We start from the raw sequence: 20,557 nt of genomic DNA, 5'->3' as shown, positions 1-20,557 counted from the left end.
TTTAGCCTCGTGTTAACCATAGCTCAGGCGTTGCTTTTTCCCCTTTAGAAGGCTGTTGGTTCAAATCTTACCTCCGAGACTTGAGCACAAAATCTAGGCTGACACTTGCAGTGCATTACTGAAGGAGTGCTGCACTGTCAGCAATGACTTATTTCGGATGAGACACTAAACCAAGGCCCCGCCTGCTCTCCCAGTTAACAATATAAGAACCCATGGCACTATTTCAGATAAGAGCAGAGGAGTGATGTGGTGCTGCCTGCGAAGTCAGGCGCTGATGACCACAAGTGCTGCCCTAAGCAAGGTAGGCAAACAAACCTCGAAGACCCGAGCAAAGCACAGCTCACCAGGTGCACGTCACTTATATACAGTTGTGAAACGCACGCCGATGTGCCTGAATGATCCAGCATGGGGGAATGCTTCTGCCGAGCAGGGCTTATATTGAGATGCTAAAGTATTGAAATTAGGTTCCTGACGTGTGGCAGTGGGAAATATGGCCCGCCACTGATGGCTGGAGTGGACGATCGCAAACTGGTTTTATGATGACGTAAAACCAATTTTTGCAATCTCCCGATATTTTCTGCTCCTGCCCGCTATGATGCCTGCCACAAATGGGAGCGCATAATTCCGCCCATTGACTTTATTATGCACACAATTAAGTGCATGTTGATAATATAATGCTTTGCAATGTAATGGTAGGATGGGAACTGTGCAAATAGTTTGCTTTTGTGATTTTATTGATTTCAGGTGTGGATCTGGATTTAATGTGCTTGCAAAATTTAAGAGAAAATTAAAACTGATGCTATCCAAGTTTCATAATGACCTCTCATGCAACCTAAATTTAGCTTGAGAAAAGTGCACACATTGTACAGTATAAAATCCATCACATTTCTACTTCTCTTCAGCTCTGAAGAAGAGTCATACGGACTCAAAACGTTAATTCCGTTTCTCTCTCCACAGATGCTGCCAGACATGCTGAGTTTTTCCAGCATTTCTGTTTCTAGCCCATATTAAAAGCTCTGAACAGCAGTCTGATACAACTATTAAGGTGCTGCCACAAACATATTTATTGGTAACAGGCTAGTGTAACTCATGTATGATTGGTGTATCAAAGTGTCATTTATACACAGCGAATCATAGGAATTTTCAGTCAATTCAAGTGGAGTACTTGCCATTAAGAAATGACATGGTTTCTCCCCTTCCCTCAAATTCTGACATCATACTTTTCCCTGCTGTGTACACCGTGTAATGTTCTGTGCAGTTTCTGCACTGAAGGAACATAATAAAGAGCAATATACTCCTCACTTGCTCCTCTATGCAATTGCTGTCCACAGAGATTAGCCAACTTTGCCTCGCTTCCTTCAGCTGAATTCCCCATGTCACCGAGAAGAATGAATGTTGATTGCCCCTCAACCAAGTGCGAATTGCTCTGCTTCTATTTAAAGTAGCTAGCACACTTGGCCACATTGTGAGCAGTGACTTTGTGATTTGTGCTATTGGCCCGACACAACTGATTGCCCAATTTAAATTTGGGCAGTTTAAGTGGTGGAAACTTGCCATGAAATGCTTATTAAAAATAAAGCATAAGTGATGAAAAATAGAAAAATATTATGCTGCCTGGATAGCAAATGAATGTGAAGCACAAATTCAGCTTAAAGTGTACAAACTGGCCATGATTGGGAGATAGATATTACAAGCTAAATGATCTTTTGAAAGGTGGAGGGAGAAACAGAGTTAACGTTTCAAGTTGAATATGACTCTCCTTTTCTGAAGAAGTCACGTTTGACTCGAAATGTTAACTCTATTTCTTTCCCCACATATGCTGCCAGACCTGCTGAGTTTTTTTCAGCACTTTCTATTTATATTTCAGATTTCCAACATCCACAATATTTTGCTTTTATTTGACCTTTTGAAAGGATTGGGAAAGGAGGAGGAGTAGCTAATATATATAGCATTGAAAAAAATCATCAGTATGAGTGAACGGGCAGTGGTCAGGATGGGAAGGACTAACGAATAGTAAAGGTACAAGACTTTGGTGGAACTTCTCTACAGACCTCCCGGCAGTAGCGATGTATGTGTGGCAATGTATAAATACTGAAATCAGAAGGCAGAATTTTCTGTCCCCGCTGGCATCGGGCATCATGGTGGACGTGACCGGACAATATGGCAGGAAGGCCAAGAATCAGCTTCACAACATCGTGAAACCAGTTTGCAATCGTCCGCTCCACCCATCAATGGCGGGCCGTCTTCCCCGCCACTGCACCTTGGGAACTTCGTTGTAATACATCTGCATATCATTATAAACCCAGCTTGCCGGAATCATCCTCCCACACTGGATCATCCACATCGATGTGTTTCACAACTGAATATAAGTGACACGCACCTGGTGAGCAGTGCTTCGTTCGAGACTTCAAGGTTTGTTTACCTACCTTGCTTCAGGCAGCACTCGCGGTCATCATCATCAGGCTTCACAGGCAGCAAAACATCAGTTTAACTGGGCTTAAGGGCAGGTCTTTACCTATTGGACCAGCTGTAAGGCAGGGGTGGCTTTTCAATGGTTGCAGGGCTAGGGCTTGCTTGGGGAAGGTCTAGGGGAGAAGTGGCCTCAGGCAAGGGAAGAGACTGCAGGGCTAGGGCAGTACTGAGGAAGGGTGGTATCCCAGGGTGTGTATGGGTCACATGTTGATCTGTGCACGTGGCCTCAAGATGGTGAGGGCTGAGGAGGCAATCTCCTGAGGAGATGAGGCCAAATGGAGATATGAGGGTGTGTGTGAGAGTGAGAGTAGTGATGACCCTTGAGCTGACAGTGAGTGAGATGAATATGTGATGGCCTTGTGAGTGAGAGAGTTTGGAGTGATGGAATGGCCGCCTTAGCCTGGTGGCACGGATGATATCATTCATCCTCTTTCTGCACTGGATCTATGCAGTGTTAGGACTGACCACCTCTGCCACCGCCTCCCAAGCCAGAATGGTGACACTGATGGGTTTCCTGCAGCCAGAGCTGGGGTAGAAGACATGGCAGCAGGCTCCAACGGTGTCTGGAAGTCGTCCCAGGGAAGCGTCACTGATTTGGGGAGCTGCAGTCGTCTTATCTTTTGGGGCCATGCCTTCTGTGCAACAGTCCTGGGCTGGAAGCACTGAGCAGTGTGCGCGTGATTGCACTTTACATATAGTGCCCGGCATGAGGAAGTGGCGAGGTGACGGTGTGGTGGACAAATTGGAGGCTGCTCACCAGCGACACAGCTTGTTTCCTGGGAATGCATGATTAATGAGTCGGGATTGGAACAATACAGTGTGAAAAGCCGTCATTGCAGCTGGAGGTTAAACCATTCCTTTTCCCGTCTGCTACCGCACTGCTGAAGGCCTGACACATGCACATGCACGGTATTTACCTGGGAAGTTTAAATGTTCAGTGGGTGGAATTGTGCTCCCAGGGCCACTGAGAATGTTTCCAATGCTGACCTTAGAGTCAGAGATTTAGGCTTGATGCCCTATGCTTACTTAGATATTATCCAATCCTTCTCCTACTGTTAAACTCAGTCGTAGGACAGTGTTTAACGGTGGGAATTGTAATGGAAAAGCCTAAAATAGTCTCCCCCCCGGCACCCTGACAATGCCTACCCCATTTACAAACCCCTGAAGATGCTCACTTTCCCTCACCAAACCCCCGACATTGCACACTCCCCACCACCGCCTATGCTCACTCTCCATCCCCTCCCCACCCCCCAAATCTCCCAGCTCACCTTCTAGAATCCCTGGCTATTGTCCGACCAATGTTGGAAGAGTCAGCGGTGTCGGGGTTGGGAGGGGAGTTGGAGGGTACGGGGAGCATTGTTGGGGGTATGGTGTTGCTGGGCGAGGGGTGAAGATGAAGGTGAGCATTGCCGCTGGATGGTGTGGGAGAGGGTGAGCATTGTTAGAGTTGTGGGAGGGGGTGAGCATTGTCCACGGGTAGCTGAACAGTGTCAGAGGTGAGAGGGGAGGTGAGCAGTGTTGGGGGTGGGGATGAGGCTGAATATTGTTGCGGGGGTGTAAGAGGTGAACATTGGAGGGTGTGGGAGGAAGGTGAGCATTGTTTGGGGGTGCAGGGGGGATGAAAATTGCCAGGAAGTGAGAGGAGGGTGAGCAATGTTGGGGTGTGCAGGAGTGGGGTGAGCATTGTCAGATGGTGTGGGAGGGGCGAGCAGTGTCCAGGATGTTGGGGGGGAGTGGGTGAGCATTGTTGGGAATGACATGTCCATTTACAAACCCTGCAAGTCAATGAACTGAAGACATGTCCCTTAAGGTCTAAGATGAAAAAGAGGGCACGGCTTCACTTTAGTTAAGCTTTTCAAAAATTCATTCGTGGGATGTGGGCTTCGCTGGCTGGGCCAGCATTTATTGTCCATCCCTAGTTGCCCTTGAGAAGGTGGCGGTGAGCCACTAGCTTCCCCAGACTGCTTTGTTGATGCATTGAAGCTGGATGCAGGACCCGAAGGTCCAAAGACTCCAGTGTAAAAATGTACAGGGGTAGTTTTAAACATGGTCAGCAGCGTGCACTCCCACTCTGCAGGTGACTGGGAGATGACGGCCATTGTAATTGCCATTGAGCCTGTGGAGTAAATTCAAATTTTCTGCAATGTACATTCCACCACAAGATGGAGCTTTATTACCTGGGAATCTTTAGCGGCTGCAATACAATGTGGTGTTACAGTATCTGAAATGTAAAATACTTAAATACGGTGGCACTGTCCTCTATTTTTAGAGCTCATGCACCATTTGTCATATAATAATTCTGTAATTTGAAGAGCACTACCTGAATTACCATAAACCTGTAAAATATTAAAAATTACCTTCATAACTGAGGTATATTTATCTTGGGTAATAGAAAGGGAAACATGTTTTCAGAACATTCTGACAATGGATGGAAATTGTTACAGAAGCAGAGCAAAGTAATTATTTTAAAGAAGTAAACTGTTGCACTTGCATTTATTAATAAATAGTACAGAGCTGGTTAATTTTGATCCATCCTCTTACAATCAAGAGCTTAACATAATTTTCTTTTGCATATCCAAGTCTGGATCCTAATGAAATAAAGTTACAGGTAGAACTCATTTACTCTTGATTACATTAAGGCCACCTCTATTTCTGTAGTGTGTACTGTATGTTGCACGTTAAATGCATGTAAGTAACCTGTGTAAAAGTGCTCAATTTACCAAGATTCAGATGTACATACAAATTTGTAGAAATTGTATTGCTCTCATAGTAGCTTGAATTATTCATACCATTCATGAACATTAGTAACAAATAAGGATGACCAGTAAACTAATGGTGGGAGTTGTGAAAGTTATTTATATCACTTGTAATATTTTAGCCATTAGAAAGACTGAAAGAGAATATAAACTAAACAAACCTAATAAGAATAAAGTTAGTTTCCTGATAAGTGGAATAGTTCCCAATGTTGTGAGCAATTAAAACTGACTTTGTACCATCACTACAGGCGCTGCATACTTGGTGTAAACACTGACACTTTCTGTTGGACTGCTCCACGACAAACACAATGGTTTTATGCGGGTAGTCACTCTTTACACCAGAGAGGTGGTGTGGTAATAAATCAGACGTTCAGAAATGTTTCTATGTTCAGGTTCAGGAGAATGTTCATGGCGTTACGACGGAGGAAAGTCAGACTGCGCTTCAGAACCACACCTGGAACGTTCAAAAAGCCGTACAGTACCTCAAGGTAACCGTGAGCTCGGATCCATCCTTTACCTTATTTGCACCGACCCTAAATGAGAACCGTGCTGTGGAGGCACTGACAAATTAAAGAAATTCTAGCTTTTCACTGTTAAAAATCACTGCTCTGAAAGCCCATCACTAGAGGGGTTTTGGCAGGTAGCTCCATTTTTGCATTGTTCTCATTGGGCTGAGTGGCAATCAAATTCCTTCCCATCCCTGCATGTTGATCCCTGCGCTAGTGCTGTTAACAAGTCAAGCACTTCGTGGGCCACAATTGAGCCCTGAATCTTTTAATTGCATTTATCCCCTAGAAAAAGAATGCTACTCCCCTTAATGTAGGTAGTCATGTTTTACCAGCCAATTGTTGCTTTGTGGCAAGTTTCAGCAGACTTCTTTCTCATTGAGGAGGTAAGAATTCATCCTTTTGGATACTAGAATTCTAAATGCACTTTAACATAGTACATATTGAGGAATATTGTAGGTTGAAATTACTTCCTGTCACTCTTCCCCTAGAGTGACATTCCTCTTTAATTCTTTGAAGTGTGAGAGTTAGTATTTATGGTTACTTAATATTCTGTACTTCATTGCGTGCATTTATTTTTTGATATCAACTCTGTGTCAACAAACCAGCACAAATTTGGAAAGCTGCAAAAGCTTCCAGTAGCCAAAGGATTAATAGCACCAGATGTAGGGCCTGACTGTCCCTGCTTAGTTAGTAATCATTGAAAGAGTTTGTGCCAAATAGGGCATAAAGACTCTTGTTCAAACTCTTGCAGTGCCAGTGCACTCGGTGTTGCAACTTATGGATGATCCTCTTCAGACAAGGTTATGGTGAAGAGGAACTGAACTTGTTAAATATAGACTATGTGCTTTTATTTTAAAATCCAATTTTATCCATACCGGACCAGTGTTCAGTCATATTTGCAGCCCCAAGCACATATGTACAAGCTGAGCTAACCCTGTGATGCATGTTTTACTTAATCTGCTGACCATGGTTTGACAGCAGTTAAAGTGGCTGTACTTTTTGCAGGCTGAATTTTGCAAATGATAACTTGTAATCAAGCCATACATCCACAAAGTGAGCAGAAACATAGATAAAAGCATCTGGCCAATTACGGCTCAACCCAGTTTGTTACAAGCACTTCCTAAAACAAAAAGGACAAAGCTCACCCTTACACTTTGGAAGGTTGAAAACTATTATCATGCTATTCAGCAAAGTAGTTTCATACAACTTCACATTAGTTGCATAGATTCTGTTTTCTGAATTAACGTGTTCTGTTGATAGCTGTGTTGAGCCATGGCTGATTTTAAAAAATGTAACTGGCCTTAGTGTATTGCATTTAAAATGTAAGCACGATTTCATAGGGTTCAGTGACGTATAGTGCTCAATTTTGCTCCTAATATTTCTTTGTAGCAGCTTTACAATAGTACAGCTGTCAACAATGTCAATCGTTATAAAGTAGGAATGACTCCAAATAAAGAAATGGAGAGTTCTGATGGTATGGAGCAGCACAAGAGCACAATGTGAAATCTAGTAATTTGAGAGACTGTACTGGAAAATGACTGTTAAAGTCAAGATTCTCATCCTCTTTTCTATTGCCTCTTCTTCCCGCTATATTCTCTCCTTCCTGACTAGATATTTTGTTTCTACTGGAAGATCTACTTAAATCAAAGCACTGATCAAGATTAGTTCACTGATTCTAGAGAGCTTTGTTATGGTTACAGTCCATAAAACTGCAATGGTGATCTACAAACAATAAATGCAAAGCTATGGTGGAATTAATGGAGGGTGGCAGACAATTACCTGAGCATTCAGTCCACATTGCAAATCTAGAGACCAAAAGTGTGATGTTTATTCCTTATAGCCCAACTCTACATTTGTGTTCTTGTCATGAGCTGCTCCTGCTTTGGCTTTGCTGTTATATGAGGGTGTTTTTGACTCTGGCCTTCAGAGCTGCTTCAGATGCTCGCACAGTGACACGGTACTTGATTGAATATAATACAAATCTTGTTGATGTAAGCAGATTTTGTCTTTGAGCAGTAGATTTTGAGTAGTAGAAGGGAATTGTAGTTATTTGTATGCAATGGAAGGCTGTGTTGTTCACCTCTAGCTCTGAACCCATGCAATAGAAAATGATCTGTGATTATCTGAGATCTAATTGTTGCATCCCGCATTGTTTTCCTGTTAGGTTGAGCAATTATTCTGTTTGGGGTTGAAGACGAGAAGTGAATGTCAGAAAATTCTGGAAATGTTTAACTGGAATCTGGAATTAGCCAGTTGCCACCTGCTAGACACTTACAGTACAACTCGACACAGGTATGTGGTACTGACATGTGGCTTCTTTGGATTTTGCCTGTTCTAGTTATTGATGTGAAGAGAGAAGGAAGGACATGTCTATGCCTTTGGGTGGAAAATTGGGACCACTGTAATATATTCTAATCCTATCCTCATCTCCATTGTTTGTGTTTCTTGATTTGTTGCCATGCTAATGTGAACTACCAAAGATATACTGCTGTATGTGTTGCAATATACTGTGTATTATACAGAATGAACATGAAAGATTGAACATACGAATTAAGAGCAGGAGTAGGCCATTTGGCCCCTCGAACCTGCTCCACATTCAATTAAATGATGGCTGATCTGATTGTGGCCTCTATGGGGAAGAGAGTTCCACAGACTCATGACACTTAGAGAAAAAAAGTTTTCCTCACCTCTGTCTTAAATGAAAGACCTCTTATTTTTAAACTTTGTCCTCTAGTTCTAGTCTCTCCCACAAGGGGAAATATTCTTTCAGTATCCATGCTGTCAAGCCCCTTCAGGATCTTATATGTTTCAATAAGATCGCCTCTCATTCTTAAGTCCAATGGATACAGGCCCAACCTGTCCAATCTTTCCTCGTAAAATAACCCCTCATCCTAGGAATCAGTCAAGTGAACCTTCTGTGAGCTGCTTTTAATTCAGTTATGTCCTTTCTTAAACAAGGAGACCAAAACTGTATACTGTACTCCAGATGTGATCTCACCAATATAGAAAAACATCCCTACTTTTATATTTAATTCCCCTTGCAGTAAATGACAACATTCCATTTGCCTTCCTAATCATTTGCTGTACCTGCATTATAACTTTTGTAATTCATGTACCAGGACACCCAGAACCCTCTATACCTCAAGAGTTCTGCAGCCTCTCCCCATTTAAATAGTATGCTGATTTTTTATTCTTCCTGCAGAAGTGGACAATTTCACATTTTCCCACATTATACACTCCATCTGCCAAATTTTTGCCCATTGACTTAACCTATCTATTATCCCTTTGCAGACTCCTTATGTCCTCTTCACAACTTACTTTCCTAGTGACCTTTATATCATCAGCAAATTTAGCAACAATACATTTGGTACCGTAATGCAAATCATTGATATAGATTGTAAATAGTTGAGGCCTCAGCACAGATCCCTTTGGTTCTCCACTTGTTACATCTTGCCAACCCAAAACTGACCCATATGTGACCACACTGTTTCCTATAAGTGAACCAATCCCCTATCTGTGCTAATATGTTACCCCCTGCACCATGAGCTCTTACTTTGTGTAATAACCTTTGACGTGACACCTTGTCAAATGCCTTCTAGAAATCTAAGTACAGCACATCACAGGTTCCCTTTTATCCATGTTGCTTGTTACTTCCTGAAAGAACTTTAATAAATTAGTCAAACATGATTTCCCTTTCACAAAACCATGTTGACTCTAACTGATTGCATTGAGATTTTCTAAGTGCCCCACTATAACCTCCTTAATGATAGATTCCAGCATTTTCCCTTTGACAGACATTAAGCTAAGCTGACCTAAAGGTTCCTGCTTTCTGTCTCCTATCTTGAATAGAGGAGTTACATTCATTATTTTCCAATCTGATGGAATCTTTCCACAATTTAGGGAGTTTTGGAAAATTAAAACCAATGCATCTAGCACCTCAGCATCTATTTCTTTTAAGACCCTAGGATGAAGTCCATCAGGTCCTGGGGATTTGTCAGCTTTTAGCTCTAATAGTTTTCTCAGGATTCTTTCGCTCGTGATTGTAATTGTTTTAAGTTCCTCCCTCTCTATCACCTCTTGATGCATACTTATTTCTGAGATGTTATTTGTTTCCTCTATAGTAAAGACACATGCAAAATATCTGTTCAATTCTTCCGATTCTCCTTATTTTCCATTATTAATTCCCCAGACTCTCTCTGTAGAAGACCAATGTTCACTTTACGTATTCGTTTCCTTTTTTAAATACCTGTTAAAACCCTTGCTATCTGTTTTTATATTTCTAGCTAGCTTTCTCTCGTACCCTAATTTCTTCCTTTTTTTTTAGTCATTCTTTGCTGTTAATTATATTCTGTCCAATCTTTTAACCTGCCACTAACCTTCACGGGATTGTATGCATTTTCTTTCAATTTGGCACTATCTTTAACTTCCCTAGTTAGCCATGTCCTTCACTTAGAGCCTTTCTTTCTCACTGGAATGTATCTTTGCTGAATGTTACAAAAATATCTCCTTGAATGTCTGCCACTGCATCTCCACTGACTTATCTCTTAACCTAATTTCCTCGTTCACATTAGCCAGCTCTGCCTTCATATCCTCATAATTACCCTTATTTAAGTTCAAAACGCTAGTGTTAAAGTCACTCTTCTATCCCTCAAAGTGAATGTGAAATTCAATCACAGTTTCTGGGAGTAATTTGGGAGACACAGCAAAAATTCATCCCTAGGAAGAAGAAGAATACTAAAGGGAGGACGAGGCAACCATGGCTGACAAGGGAAGTCAGGGACAGCATAAAAGCTAAAGAGAAAGCATACAGCTCGGCGAAGAGCAGTGGGAAACCAGGGGATTGGGAAGCCTACAAAGACCACCAGAGGACAACTAAAAAAGAAATAAGGAGGGAGAAGATTAAATATGAGGGTAAACTAGCCAGTAATATAAAAGAAGATTGCAAGAGTTTTTTTAGATATATCAAGGGTAAGAGGGAGGCAAAAGTGGACATTGGGCCGCTGGAAAATGACGCTGGAGAAGCAGTAGTGGGGAACAAAGAAATGGCGGAGGAACTGAATAGGTACTTTGCGTCAGTCTTCACAGTGGAAGACACGAGTGACATCCCCAAAATTCAAGAGAGTCGGGGGGCAGAGGTGAGTATGGTGCCATTACCAAGGAGAAGTTGCTAGGAAAACTGAAAGGTCTGAAGGTGGATAAATCACCTGGACCAGATGGATTACACCCCAGAGTTCTGAAGGAGATAGCTGAATAGTAGAGGCGTTAGTGGTGGTCTTTCAGGAATCACTGGAGTCAGGGAGGGTCCCAGAGGACTGGAAAATTGCTAATGTAACCCCCCTATTTAAGAAGGAAGTGAGGCAAAAGACGGCAAATTACAGGCCGATTAGCCTGACCTCGGTCGTTGGTAAGATTTTAAAGTCCATTATTAAGGATGAGATTTCAGAATACTTGGAATTGCATGGTAAAATCGGGCAAAGTCAGCATGGTTTCATCAAGGGGAGGTCATGTCTGACAAATCTGTTAATTCTTTGAGGAGGTAACGAGTAGGTTAGACAAAGGAGAGCCAATGGATGTTATCTACTTGGACTTCCAGAAGGCCTTTGATAAGGTGCCGCACAGGAGGCTGCTCAGTAAGATAAGAGCCCATGGTGTTAGAGGCAAGGTACTAGCATGGATAGAAGTTTGGCTGTCTGGCAGGAGGCAGAGAGTGGGGATAAGGGGATCCTTCTCAGGATGGCAGCCGGTGACTAGTGGAGTTCCTCAGGGGTCAGTGTCGGGACCACAACTTTTCACTTTATACATTAATGATCTAGATGAAGGAACTGAGGGCATCCTGGCTAAGTTTGCAGATGATACAAAGATAGGTGGAGGGACAGGTAGTATTGAGGAGGCGGGGAGGCTGCAGAAGGATTTGGACAGGTTAGGAGAATGGGCAAAGAAGTGGCAGATGGAATACAACGTGGGGAAGTGTGAGGTCATGCACTTTGGTAGGAAGAATAGAGGCATAGACTATTTTCTAAATGGGGAGAGAATTCAGAAATCTGGAGTGCAAAGGGACTTGGGAGTCCTAGTCCAGGATTCTCTTAAGGTTAACTTGCAGGTTGAGTCGGTAGTTAGGAAGGCAAATGCAATGTTGGCATTAATTTCGAGAGGACTAGAATATAAAAGCAGGGATGTGCTGCTGAGGCTTTATAAGGCTCTGGTCGGACCACATTTAGAATATTGTGAGCAATTTTGGGCCCCGTATCTCAGGAAGGATGTGCTGGCCCTGGAGAGGGTCCAGAGGAGGTTCACGAGAACGATCCCAGGAATGAAAGGCTTAACATATGAGGAATGTTTGAGGACTCTGGGTCTATACTCGATGGAGTTTAGAAGGATGAGGGGGGATCTAATTGAAACTTACAGAATGCTGAAAGGCCTGGATAGAGTGGACGTGGGGAAGATGTTTCCATTAGTAGGAGAGACTAGGACCCGAGGGGACAGCCTCAGTGTAAAGGAAAGACCTTTTAGAACAGAGATGAGGAGAAACTTCTTTAGCCAGAGAGTGGTGAATTTATGGAATTCATTGCCACAGAAGGCTGTGGAGGCCAGGTTATTGAGTGTATTTAAGACCGAGATAGATAGGTTCTTGATTGGTAAGTGGATCAAAGGTTACGGGGAGAAGGCGGGAGAATGGCGTTGAGAAACTTATCAGCCATGATTGAAAGGTGGAGCAGACTCGATGGGCCGAATGGCCTAATTTCTGCTCCTATGTCTTATGGTCTTATGTCATGATCACTGCGACCCAGAGACCCTTTATTATGAGCTCATTAATTAAACCTGTCTTGTTGCATATTACCAGATCTAGAATAGCCTACTGTCTGGTTGGTCCTAGCCCGTGCTGCTCATAGAAGTTGTCCCAGAAACATTCTGCGAACTCATCAGGTCATTTCTCTCTATTGTACTAACATCATCTTTAATTAACACCCTTACCTTTCCCTAACTTCCAGTCCTTCCAAAATGTCATGTATCCTTGAATATTCAGGTCCCAGCCTTTGTCATCTTGCAGCCAGGTCTCTGTCGTGGCTATCAGATCATATATATTTATTTCTATTTGAGCTGTCAAATCATCTGTTTTGTTATGAGTACTACATGCATTCAAATACAGAGCCTTTAACTCTGGGTTTTTACTATTTGTTGCAATCTCTGGCCTTATATGCTCATGCACTCTTATGTTTGTACGCTCAGTTCCTTCCTGCCACTCTCTGATTATTACTTCTCTTGTTGCTAACTTGCTCTCCTGCCTTGTCTTCTCACCTTAATTGATCGCCTCTTCCCACACTTGATCCCTTGCCCCCACTACTGCCTTAGTTATAAGACTTGCCAGAATACTGGGCCCAGCATGGGTCAGGTGATGACTGTCCCAACGGTACAACTCTCAGTTTCCCCAGTACTGGTGCCAATGGCCTATGAACTGAAACCCATTTCTCCCATACCAGTCTTTGAGTCACACATTCAACTCCCTAAATTATTTACCCTCTACTAATTTGCCTGTGGCTCTGGTAACAATCCAGAGATTATCACCTTTGAGGCTCTGATTTTAAATTTAGCCCCTAGCTGCTCATACTCTCTAAGCAGAACCTCTTCCCTAGCCTTACCTATGTCGATGGTACCTTTGTGAACCACGTCCACTGATCCACCCCCTCCCACTGCAAGTTTCTCTCTAGCGCAGAGCAGAAGTTCTAAACCTTGGCAGTGGGAAGCAACACAGCCTTCTGGACTCTCAATCTTGGCTGCAGAGAACTGTGTCTATCCCCGACTCTACTGTATCCCACTACCACTGCATTCCTATTTACTCCCCCTGCTTGGATGGCCTCCTGTACCATCATATCATGGTCGGTTTGCTCATCCACCCTGCAGCTCCCATTCTCATCCAAACTGATTGCAAGTACCTCAAACCTGTTGGACAGTTTCAAAGGCCAAGGTCCTCCACTTCTACCTTCTGGGTCGCCATACCTGCCTCGCTCACAATTACACCTGACCGTTGACCAAATCAGAAGACTCTATTCTAAGGGGTGTGACTTGCTCCTGGAACAAAGTGCCCAGGTAACTTTCCCCCTCCCTGATTCATTGCAGTGTCTGCAGCTCGGCCTCCAGCTCTATGACTCTGAGCCACAGACACTTACTACAGAGCTTACACAATGTAATGCTGCAGTTAGGGTTCTATGCCCACTGCAGTGCCATTTTTGGAGTAGGGATGTAATACTTTGACTAGAGAGCAAATGTCCCCATTAAACTTCCTGTTTCACCCAAGGTTATTATTCTCCACAATTTTTGTAAACCCAGAAATGCAGATAGATTATTAAAGCTCATTTAGCTGCATTTTCTGACATAAAGCCAGTCTTGTCAGTTATAATGAAAAAATGTCAGAACCTTTAAATGGAACAGTAATTTAGTATGCGATGTCTACACAACTGAGAAAAATCAAAGTGTCCACAAGACAAACTAACTAACTTTTTTTTGTCGACCTACAGACGATGATTACCTTCTCAATAGAAGAAAGAACTCAAGACATTACTGGTGTCTTGTCCCAGTACCTTTCTTACCTTGCAGGGATGGCAAAATATTCTACCTACATACTCCAGACAGCATTTTCTCCAGAATAAAATTTTCGAAGCAAAGAATATCAAATGACTATCACTAACTCACTCTTGCACTACCTGTGCATTGTGGTGCTACTGGGAAGTGGGAGTCAGCTTCTGAATTGACAGTATTCTTCAAAAGCAGCAGGTTATTTGTTTTGTTCTTGGTGAAAATATTTGTAATTTTATAGCATAATCCAACAGTCTGCTGTATATAAATATATATATATATAAATATATAATATAAATTTTACTTGACAACTTGTTGACAGTAGATTACAGTTTTGTTTATATTTTTCATTGAATTTGTCATATTGGATGTTCTAATAATTATTTAATTTGCTTTCCTAAAAGACAGTTGAATGGTTCAGTTTAATGTTCTGGATTTCCTATCAAGGTAAAGTTTATCCATCTTAGATTCATTCAGGAGATGCAGTCTTTTAAAAGCCATCGGCACTAGTTTACTGAAAGAAAGTTTGTATTAAGCTAGTCGTGCTAAATCTGTCAAAGTGTTTCTCATCTTCAGTATGCTTAATTGCCTCTTCCTCTTTGCTGCTGTGTTGAACAAACCTGTAAATTCGAACAGTGGATTTCAGACCTCACATAATTACAGTAGAGTTTTGGGTTTGTTCACTATCCCCATCAGTAGAAGGGCAACACCCTGAATTTTTCAGATCATAATTTTATGTTCTATGGTTCCTCGATAACTGTAAATTCTCGGCTAAATTCTAATGACTTTTATCAGTTCACTCGGTGCAGCATTGGTGCTCCCTTATGGCAGGAAAAGCCAGAGATATACCAGTAAAACTTGGCAGTCAGTGTGGAGAAGTCTGTCCTGCACTTTACTGTCCTGCCCTCTGCCTCCCCCTCCAGCTCAAGATAGCAACAGAGCCTTGGAGAACATTAGGGAGCGTAGATTAAATTTTGGAGGTAGTCGATTTAACTGTATTGCAAATAAAGAGGGAAGTGATAACATGATAAAATCATAAATTGGGTTTAATTATGAAAAATGAGTAGCTGCGTTAGGGGAGAAACCTGGCTCAAGCTGACAAACATTAATTAAAGAAAATTGGATCCATATGTATTCTTTTTACATAGGCATAGTGTACCTTTTGTGGTGTTGCACAGGAACTCTAATATAATGCAGATCAAATCTGCATAACACTGAGCAAAACTTCTCTAGACTCCTCCCTGACTGTAATACCTTTCAGTTTTATTAAATCAGTTACCCCACCTTCCATACAGATTAAGTGGTTTATTGAAATCAGTTTATAGCTGTTTTGTTATTAAAGGGCCGTGTTCTCATTCTTGGTTTTCTGTTTGACCCTGAACTGAGTTTCTGATTCCATATCACAAAGCCTCCCTACTTCCAGCTTTGCAACATCGCCTGCTTCAGCCCTTCAGATGCAGAAACGCTTATCCATGCTTTTATTACCTCCAGGCTCGACTGTTTCAATGCTCTCCTCTGGCCTTGCACCCTATGTAAACTTTAGTTCATTTTAAAACTCTGCTGCCTGTAGCATGCTCTGCGCCAAGTCTCATTCACCCATTCCCCTGTTCTCAATGATCTACATCGACTTTCAGTCTATCCTTCCCTGTACAGTTGTGTTTCGAAATATTCCTTTCACTTAATAGGCTGGCAATCCTCTCTCCCTGCCCTTGGTTTAATTTCAGTCTAAAATTGAAAAAGTGGCCTTGTACCACAAAATCCAAATTGCGATTCGTGCTGAGCAAAACATCCTGGCAACCTTTACAAATGTCAAAAGGCAATTGTTCCAGTGTGAAATTTTCCTGATGTTTAAATTTGTTATAAGTCCAGTTTACAAGGGTGCATGTTGCAGGTGCAGCGTAACTAGCTTATAAACTTAGGATCTTCACCCTTCAGAAACTATAAAAACAATTTAGCCTGTTTTTAACATAATGCAGGTAGAAAGTTGGGTGGCCCAGTTCAGTTGCTTTTTTAAGGTCTGCTGTTGTCTAGCTGAGACATAGGGTGGACTAGAGACAAACTTCTGCTGAGTTTATATTCCAAATCTAGCTCCATCCTCAAGTAGGAGGGTGGAGGAGCGATGTTTTAATCCTGCTACAATTTGCCCTTTAGTTGGGAGAGCAGATTGAGCAGTATAGATTTCAGCCCAGGAACTCAACTCAATCTAATTTGCATTTTCTGCAAGCATGAATAAACCTAAATTATAGTTTGTGTTGACAATGTGAAACTAACCATGTAGAGCCTGTTAGAATTAAGGATTCAAGCTGTGAACTGTGTGGCATTCTGTTCTTCTTGAGAACTCCAAAACATTTCTGTATTGGAATCAAAACTAGAGGAAGCTTATAGCCTTTTATATTCTAAGATAAAGTTAATTAAAATATGTTCTACAGTTCTGCATGTTCTGATAATTCTACCTCTTAGTAGAATTACCTCATGCTTCTTGTCGCCATTGACAACGTGCAGCAAGTAATTTTTCTAACTATTCTGTGAAAAGAAAGCTACATTTTGAAAGTGGGAAAAGGTCTTGCCTTGTTCAAAGGGTTACTGAATCAGGACAACGGATGGCTGAGGAATCAATATTTGCTTCATTTACTAATTAATCTTCAATTGTGTAGAAGTGATTCCACAGTCCTGGCAAGGTACCATGACCAAAGGCAGTGTGGATCAGCGAATCGGGTCAAGACGTCACACAGGCACCCCTTATAATGCTTTCCCTACCATCAGTTTCCCATTTGGTGGTCCCTGTCATTGCACTTCTTGCTCCATCCCAGGAGGTCAGGGCAGGACAGTCTTGATCTCTAACTTTTTTTGTCACAATCACAAGTACTTTTGTCTAATCAAATAACCACCCACCCCAGATTAAACAGTCTCCTGCACAGTATAGTGCCTGTTTGAGAACTAAAAAAAAAATCAAATCAACCAAGTTTGTTTGCATTCTGCAATTAAAGTCTTTGACTGCCAGCACAATAACGCCAGAGCTACTAAAATACCCTCCTCTGTGACCAGATTTAAGACTTCTTACCCAACAGTCTAAGTAGTGTGAATGAGCATATGCACTTCAATAAGTTTTATTCCTCCTCCCCAATTAAGCTGGACCTGATAATACCCAACAGAAGTGGCACTGGAAAATGATAGCATTGGTCAGCTCTGGGTCTAAAATCTGCTACCAAGTGTCATGATCAGAAGAGTGCTGAACAGAATCATTTGGAAAATTACCTATGTAAATGAGTTACAGAGAAACTGTTACTGTAATGAACTCGGAATGGGCTTTAAAGCAGAAAAACCAGCAAAGACGAAATTTAGTAACATTATGTATAGATGTTGTGTTGGTGCTGGGATTTCTGAGAAACTGAATACTGCACATTTGTATAAAGTTTATTTTTCAATCTGTTTTGTAGAAGCTTGGTTGTTGCATGTCTTGTGATCAACATTGCTTGGATTGCAACATTGTCATAATGCTACATTTGAGAAAAAAATGTTAGTGTTAACTCAGGTCTTGTTGGATCCTTGCAAAAAAAGAACTTGTGTACACAGTACTGAAGCCTGAGGTAATTCCCTCTGTACTATAAGAACTGTTTTGATGTTATCCTTTGAATTCCTTGAATATTTGTAAAGACAGTACGATTAATGATCGATTGGTCTGTACAATTTCACTGTAGCATCCATCAAAATGAAACTAACGCTCACAATTAAGAAGAGGGCATTAGTGCATTGCTGCTATGTTTCTCCCATTCCACTTTCTCTTTGGATTGCATTTTTCACTGGTGTTTAAGGAGCATTTTCTTGAAAAAAGGGTACAATTGGCCATGTTGGACATGATACCGACACCCAGACAGCAGTAATAAATATAATCATATAACAATACCTATAACATTCGTATAGAAATACAAAACTTTCCTTGTATAGGCACTGGTATTTCAATAATAAAAGTGCTAATGGTATTGCTATGGCTTTCCCCTTACCCAGTACTGATAATGGAATATCAGCCATATCAGGAACCATCAGGAGAAAGTGATGTGTGCAGGGAAGGGGAGAAAATAATTTATTGCTGCAGAGCAAAACCGTTCATTTGCTTTAGCTGGTCCAAAGAATTTATAATATGGCGAGAAACACAATAGCATGTTCAAAGCATTGTATAAATTGTGTTGTTTTCATAAAATAAAAAGTTACATTTATTTCTGAAATAAGGTGATTATATGGGTTCTTTTTTATTTACATTGAAATATATTCCTTAAACCTATTTTCTGTTCAAACCTGAGAAAAGACATATCATTTGCAATTGCTTATGTACAATTACAAATATTAGAGGCATTGAACATTTATTCAGATGTGTTCCAACTGATTTTATATGGGCTAGAATTCTAAAATTAATATTTGTATGACAGATGTCCTTCAGGTGTGAAGTTAAACCAAAATTATGCCGCCTTGTACCAGTGGCTCGGGTGGATTTGCTTGGTTGTCAGTTGCCATTAGTCCACTGGAAGTGGTGTTAGAGCCATTGTTTTTTTACTGTTTTCATAAATGATCAAGATGTAGGTGTTAGAGGAGTGGTCTGTAAGTTAAGGGATGATACGAAAATTTGGGCATGCATTAGGACTGTGAGCAGATCAAATTATCAGACACCAGAATTAATATAAATAGTGCGTGAAGAGCTGACAGTAAAACAGAAGGTTTGAAAAATTTGGAAAAAATGATCTAATAGTCAACACGCAGGAAGGAGTGGTCGAGCCTGAGGTATTTTAAGCTAGATGTTTATTAGGTAATGTCACCCCATTTTTTAAGAAGGTTGGAAGAGAAACCCAGGAAATCAAAGACCTCTTAGTTTAACATCTGTTGTGAGGAAGTTACTAGAATTTGTTGTTGGGGACTGAGTGACTGAGCACTAGGACAAATATGAACTGACCGACAGCCAGCATGGATTTGTAAAAGGTAAACCATGTCCAACTATTCTGGTTGAATTTTTTTTTGAGGAGATCACTAACATAGGAGATAACGGGTGTCTATGGATACTGCTTATATGGGCAAGATGGTGCCCAATAAGGTTCCAAGTGAAAGATGGATTGGAGGCAATATATTTAAGTAGTTTGTTAATTGGCTATGAGGTAGGAGAGAGAGTAGGGATGTGACTTGTGACGCCCCTTCCACCCCCTACCACTTTGGGGATCTGTACTGGGGTCTCAGGTTTTCACTATCAGAGATTTAGATGAAGGATAAGAAAGCTATATAACCAGGTTTGCTGATGGCACTATGTTAGGTGGTAGAGATGTGATAATAGGAGCAGAAGATTGAAAAGGGACATTGACAGATTGAGAGTGTGAAGAATGGAGTTCAGCATAGGGAAAGCACAAGCAATCCCCCTTGAGCCTAAGAAAGGTAGATCAAAATATTTTCACATAGTGAGAAGCCAGAAACTGCAGAGATGCAGAGAGATTTGGAGGATCTGTTGAGTTTTGGTCAGCATTAACTTTGCAGTAAATTGCCTTGGTCTTTCTTAACTTCCCCTCAGTGGACCATCTAATTTCTGCACTTGTTTGTCTATTTTTTTCCTTGTAATTACAGAAAGTGGGGAGTGAATAAATCTTCTTACTTCTCTCCTAACAAGAGATTAGGCAGCAGGCCTGCCAATTAAACCGGCTTCCACCCCTTCCAAGTCTCTGTTGATTTGAAATGAATGGGGTTGACCCAACAATCTTAGGATCAAAATTGTGCATTTAACACAGAAATAGGAGCAAGTGTAGACCATATAGCCCTTCGAGCCTGTTTCACCATTCAGTATGATTATGGCTGAACTTGGGCTTCAACTCCATTTTCCCACCTGCACCCCATATCCTTTATTTCCCTGAGGCGCCAAAAATCTGTCTATTCCAGCCTTACATATATCCAATGATGGAACATCCACAATCCTCTGGAGAATTCCAAGTATTCGCAACCTTTCTTCTCATCTCAGTCCTAAATGATTGGCCCCTTATCCTGAGACTGTGCCCCCATGTTGTCAAACAGAATTCCCCTTTAGTAAAACCATGCTGACTTGTTCCAATGATACTATGCTTTCTAAGTGCACTGTTACACTTTCTTGATAATAGATTCCAGCATTTTCCCAACAACTGATGTTAGGCTAACTGGACTTTAGTTCATTGTTTTCTCTCTCCCTCCTTTCTTGAAAAGTGGTGTAACGTTTGTCAACTTCCAATCTAATGGGACTGTTCCTGA

The 20,557-nt window shown here is 41.5% G+C and overlaps 1 protein-coding gene across 6 annotated transcripts in view; it reads left to right on the top strand.

Annotated features, from left to right (window-relative positions):
* tnk2b (tyrosine kinase, non-receptor, 2b) overlaps positions 1–18,534 on the top strand; it is a 249,597-nt gene extending 231,063 nt beyond the window's left edge. For 5 of the 6 annotated variants that reach the window (XM_078564023.1, XM_078564024.1, XM_078564022.1 and 2 more), the window contains 3 exons: positions 5,621–5,716; positions 7,902–8,029; positions 14,251–18,534. In XM_078564023.1, the coding sequence (XP_078420149.1) occupies positions 5,621–5,716; positions 7,902–8,029; positions 14,251–14,257 (231 nt within the window). In that variant the 3' untranslated portion in view covers positions 14,258–18,534. The remainder of the gene's footprint in view (positions 1–5,620; positions 5,717–7,901; positions 8,030–14,250) is intronic. The other variant, XM_078564025.1, reaches the window with a different exon arrangement.
* The last annotated feature ends 2,023 nt before the right edge of the window (positions 18,535–20,557 follow it).

Source organism: Cetorhinus maximus, chromosome 19 (assembly GCF_964194155.1).
Source record: "Cetorhinus maximus chromosome 19, sCetMax3.hap1.1, whole genome shotgun sequence".
Lineage (NCBI taxonomy): Eukaryota > Metazoa > Chordata > Chondrichthyes > Lamniformes > Cetorhinidae > Cetorhinus > Cetorhinus maximus.
This window is presented reverse-complemented; position numbering and strand designations above follow the sequence as displayed.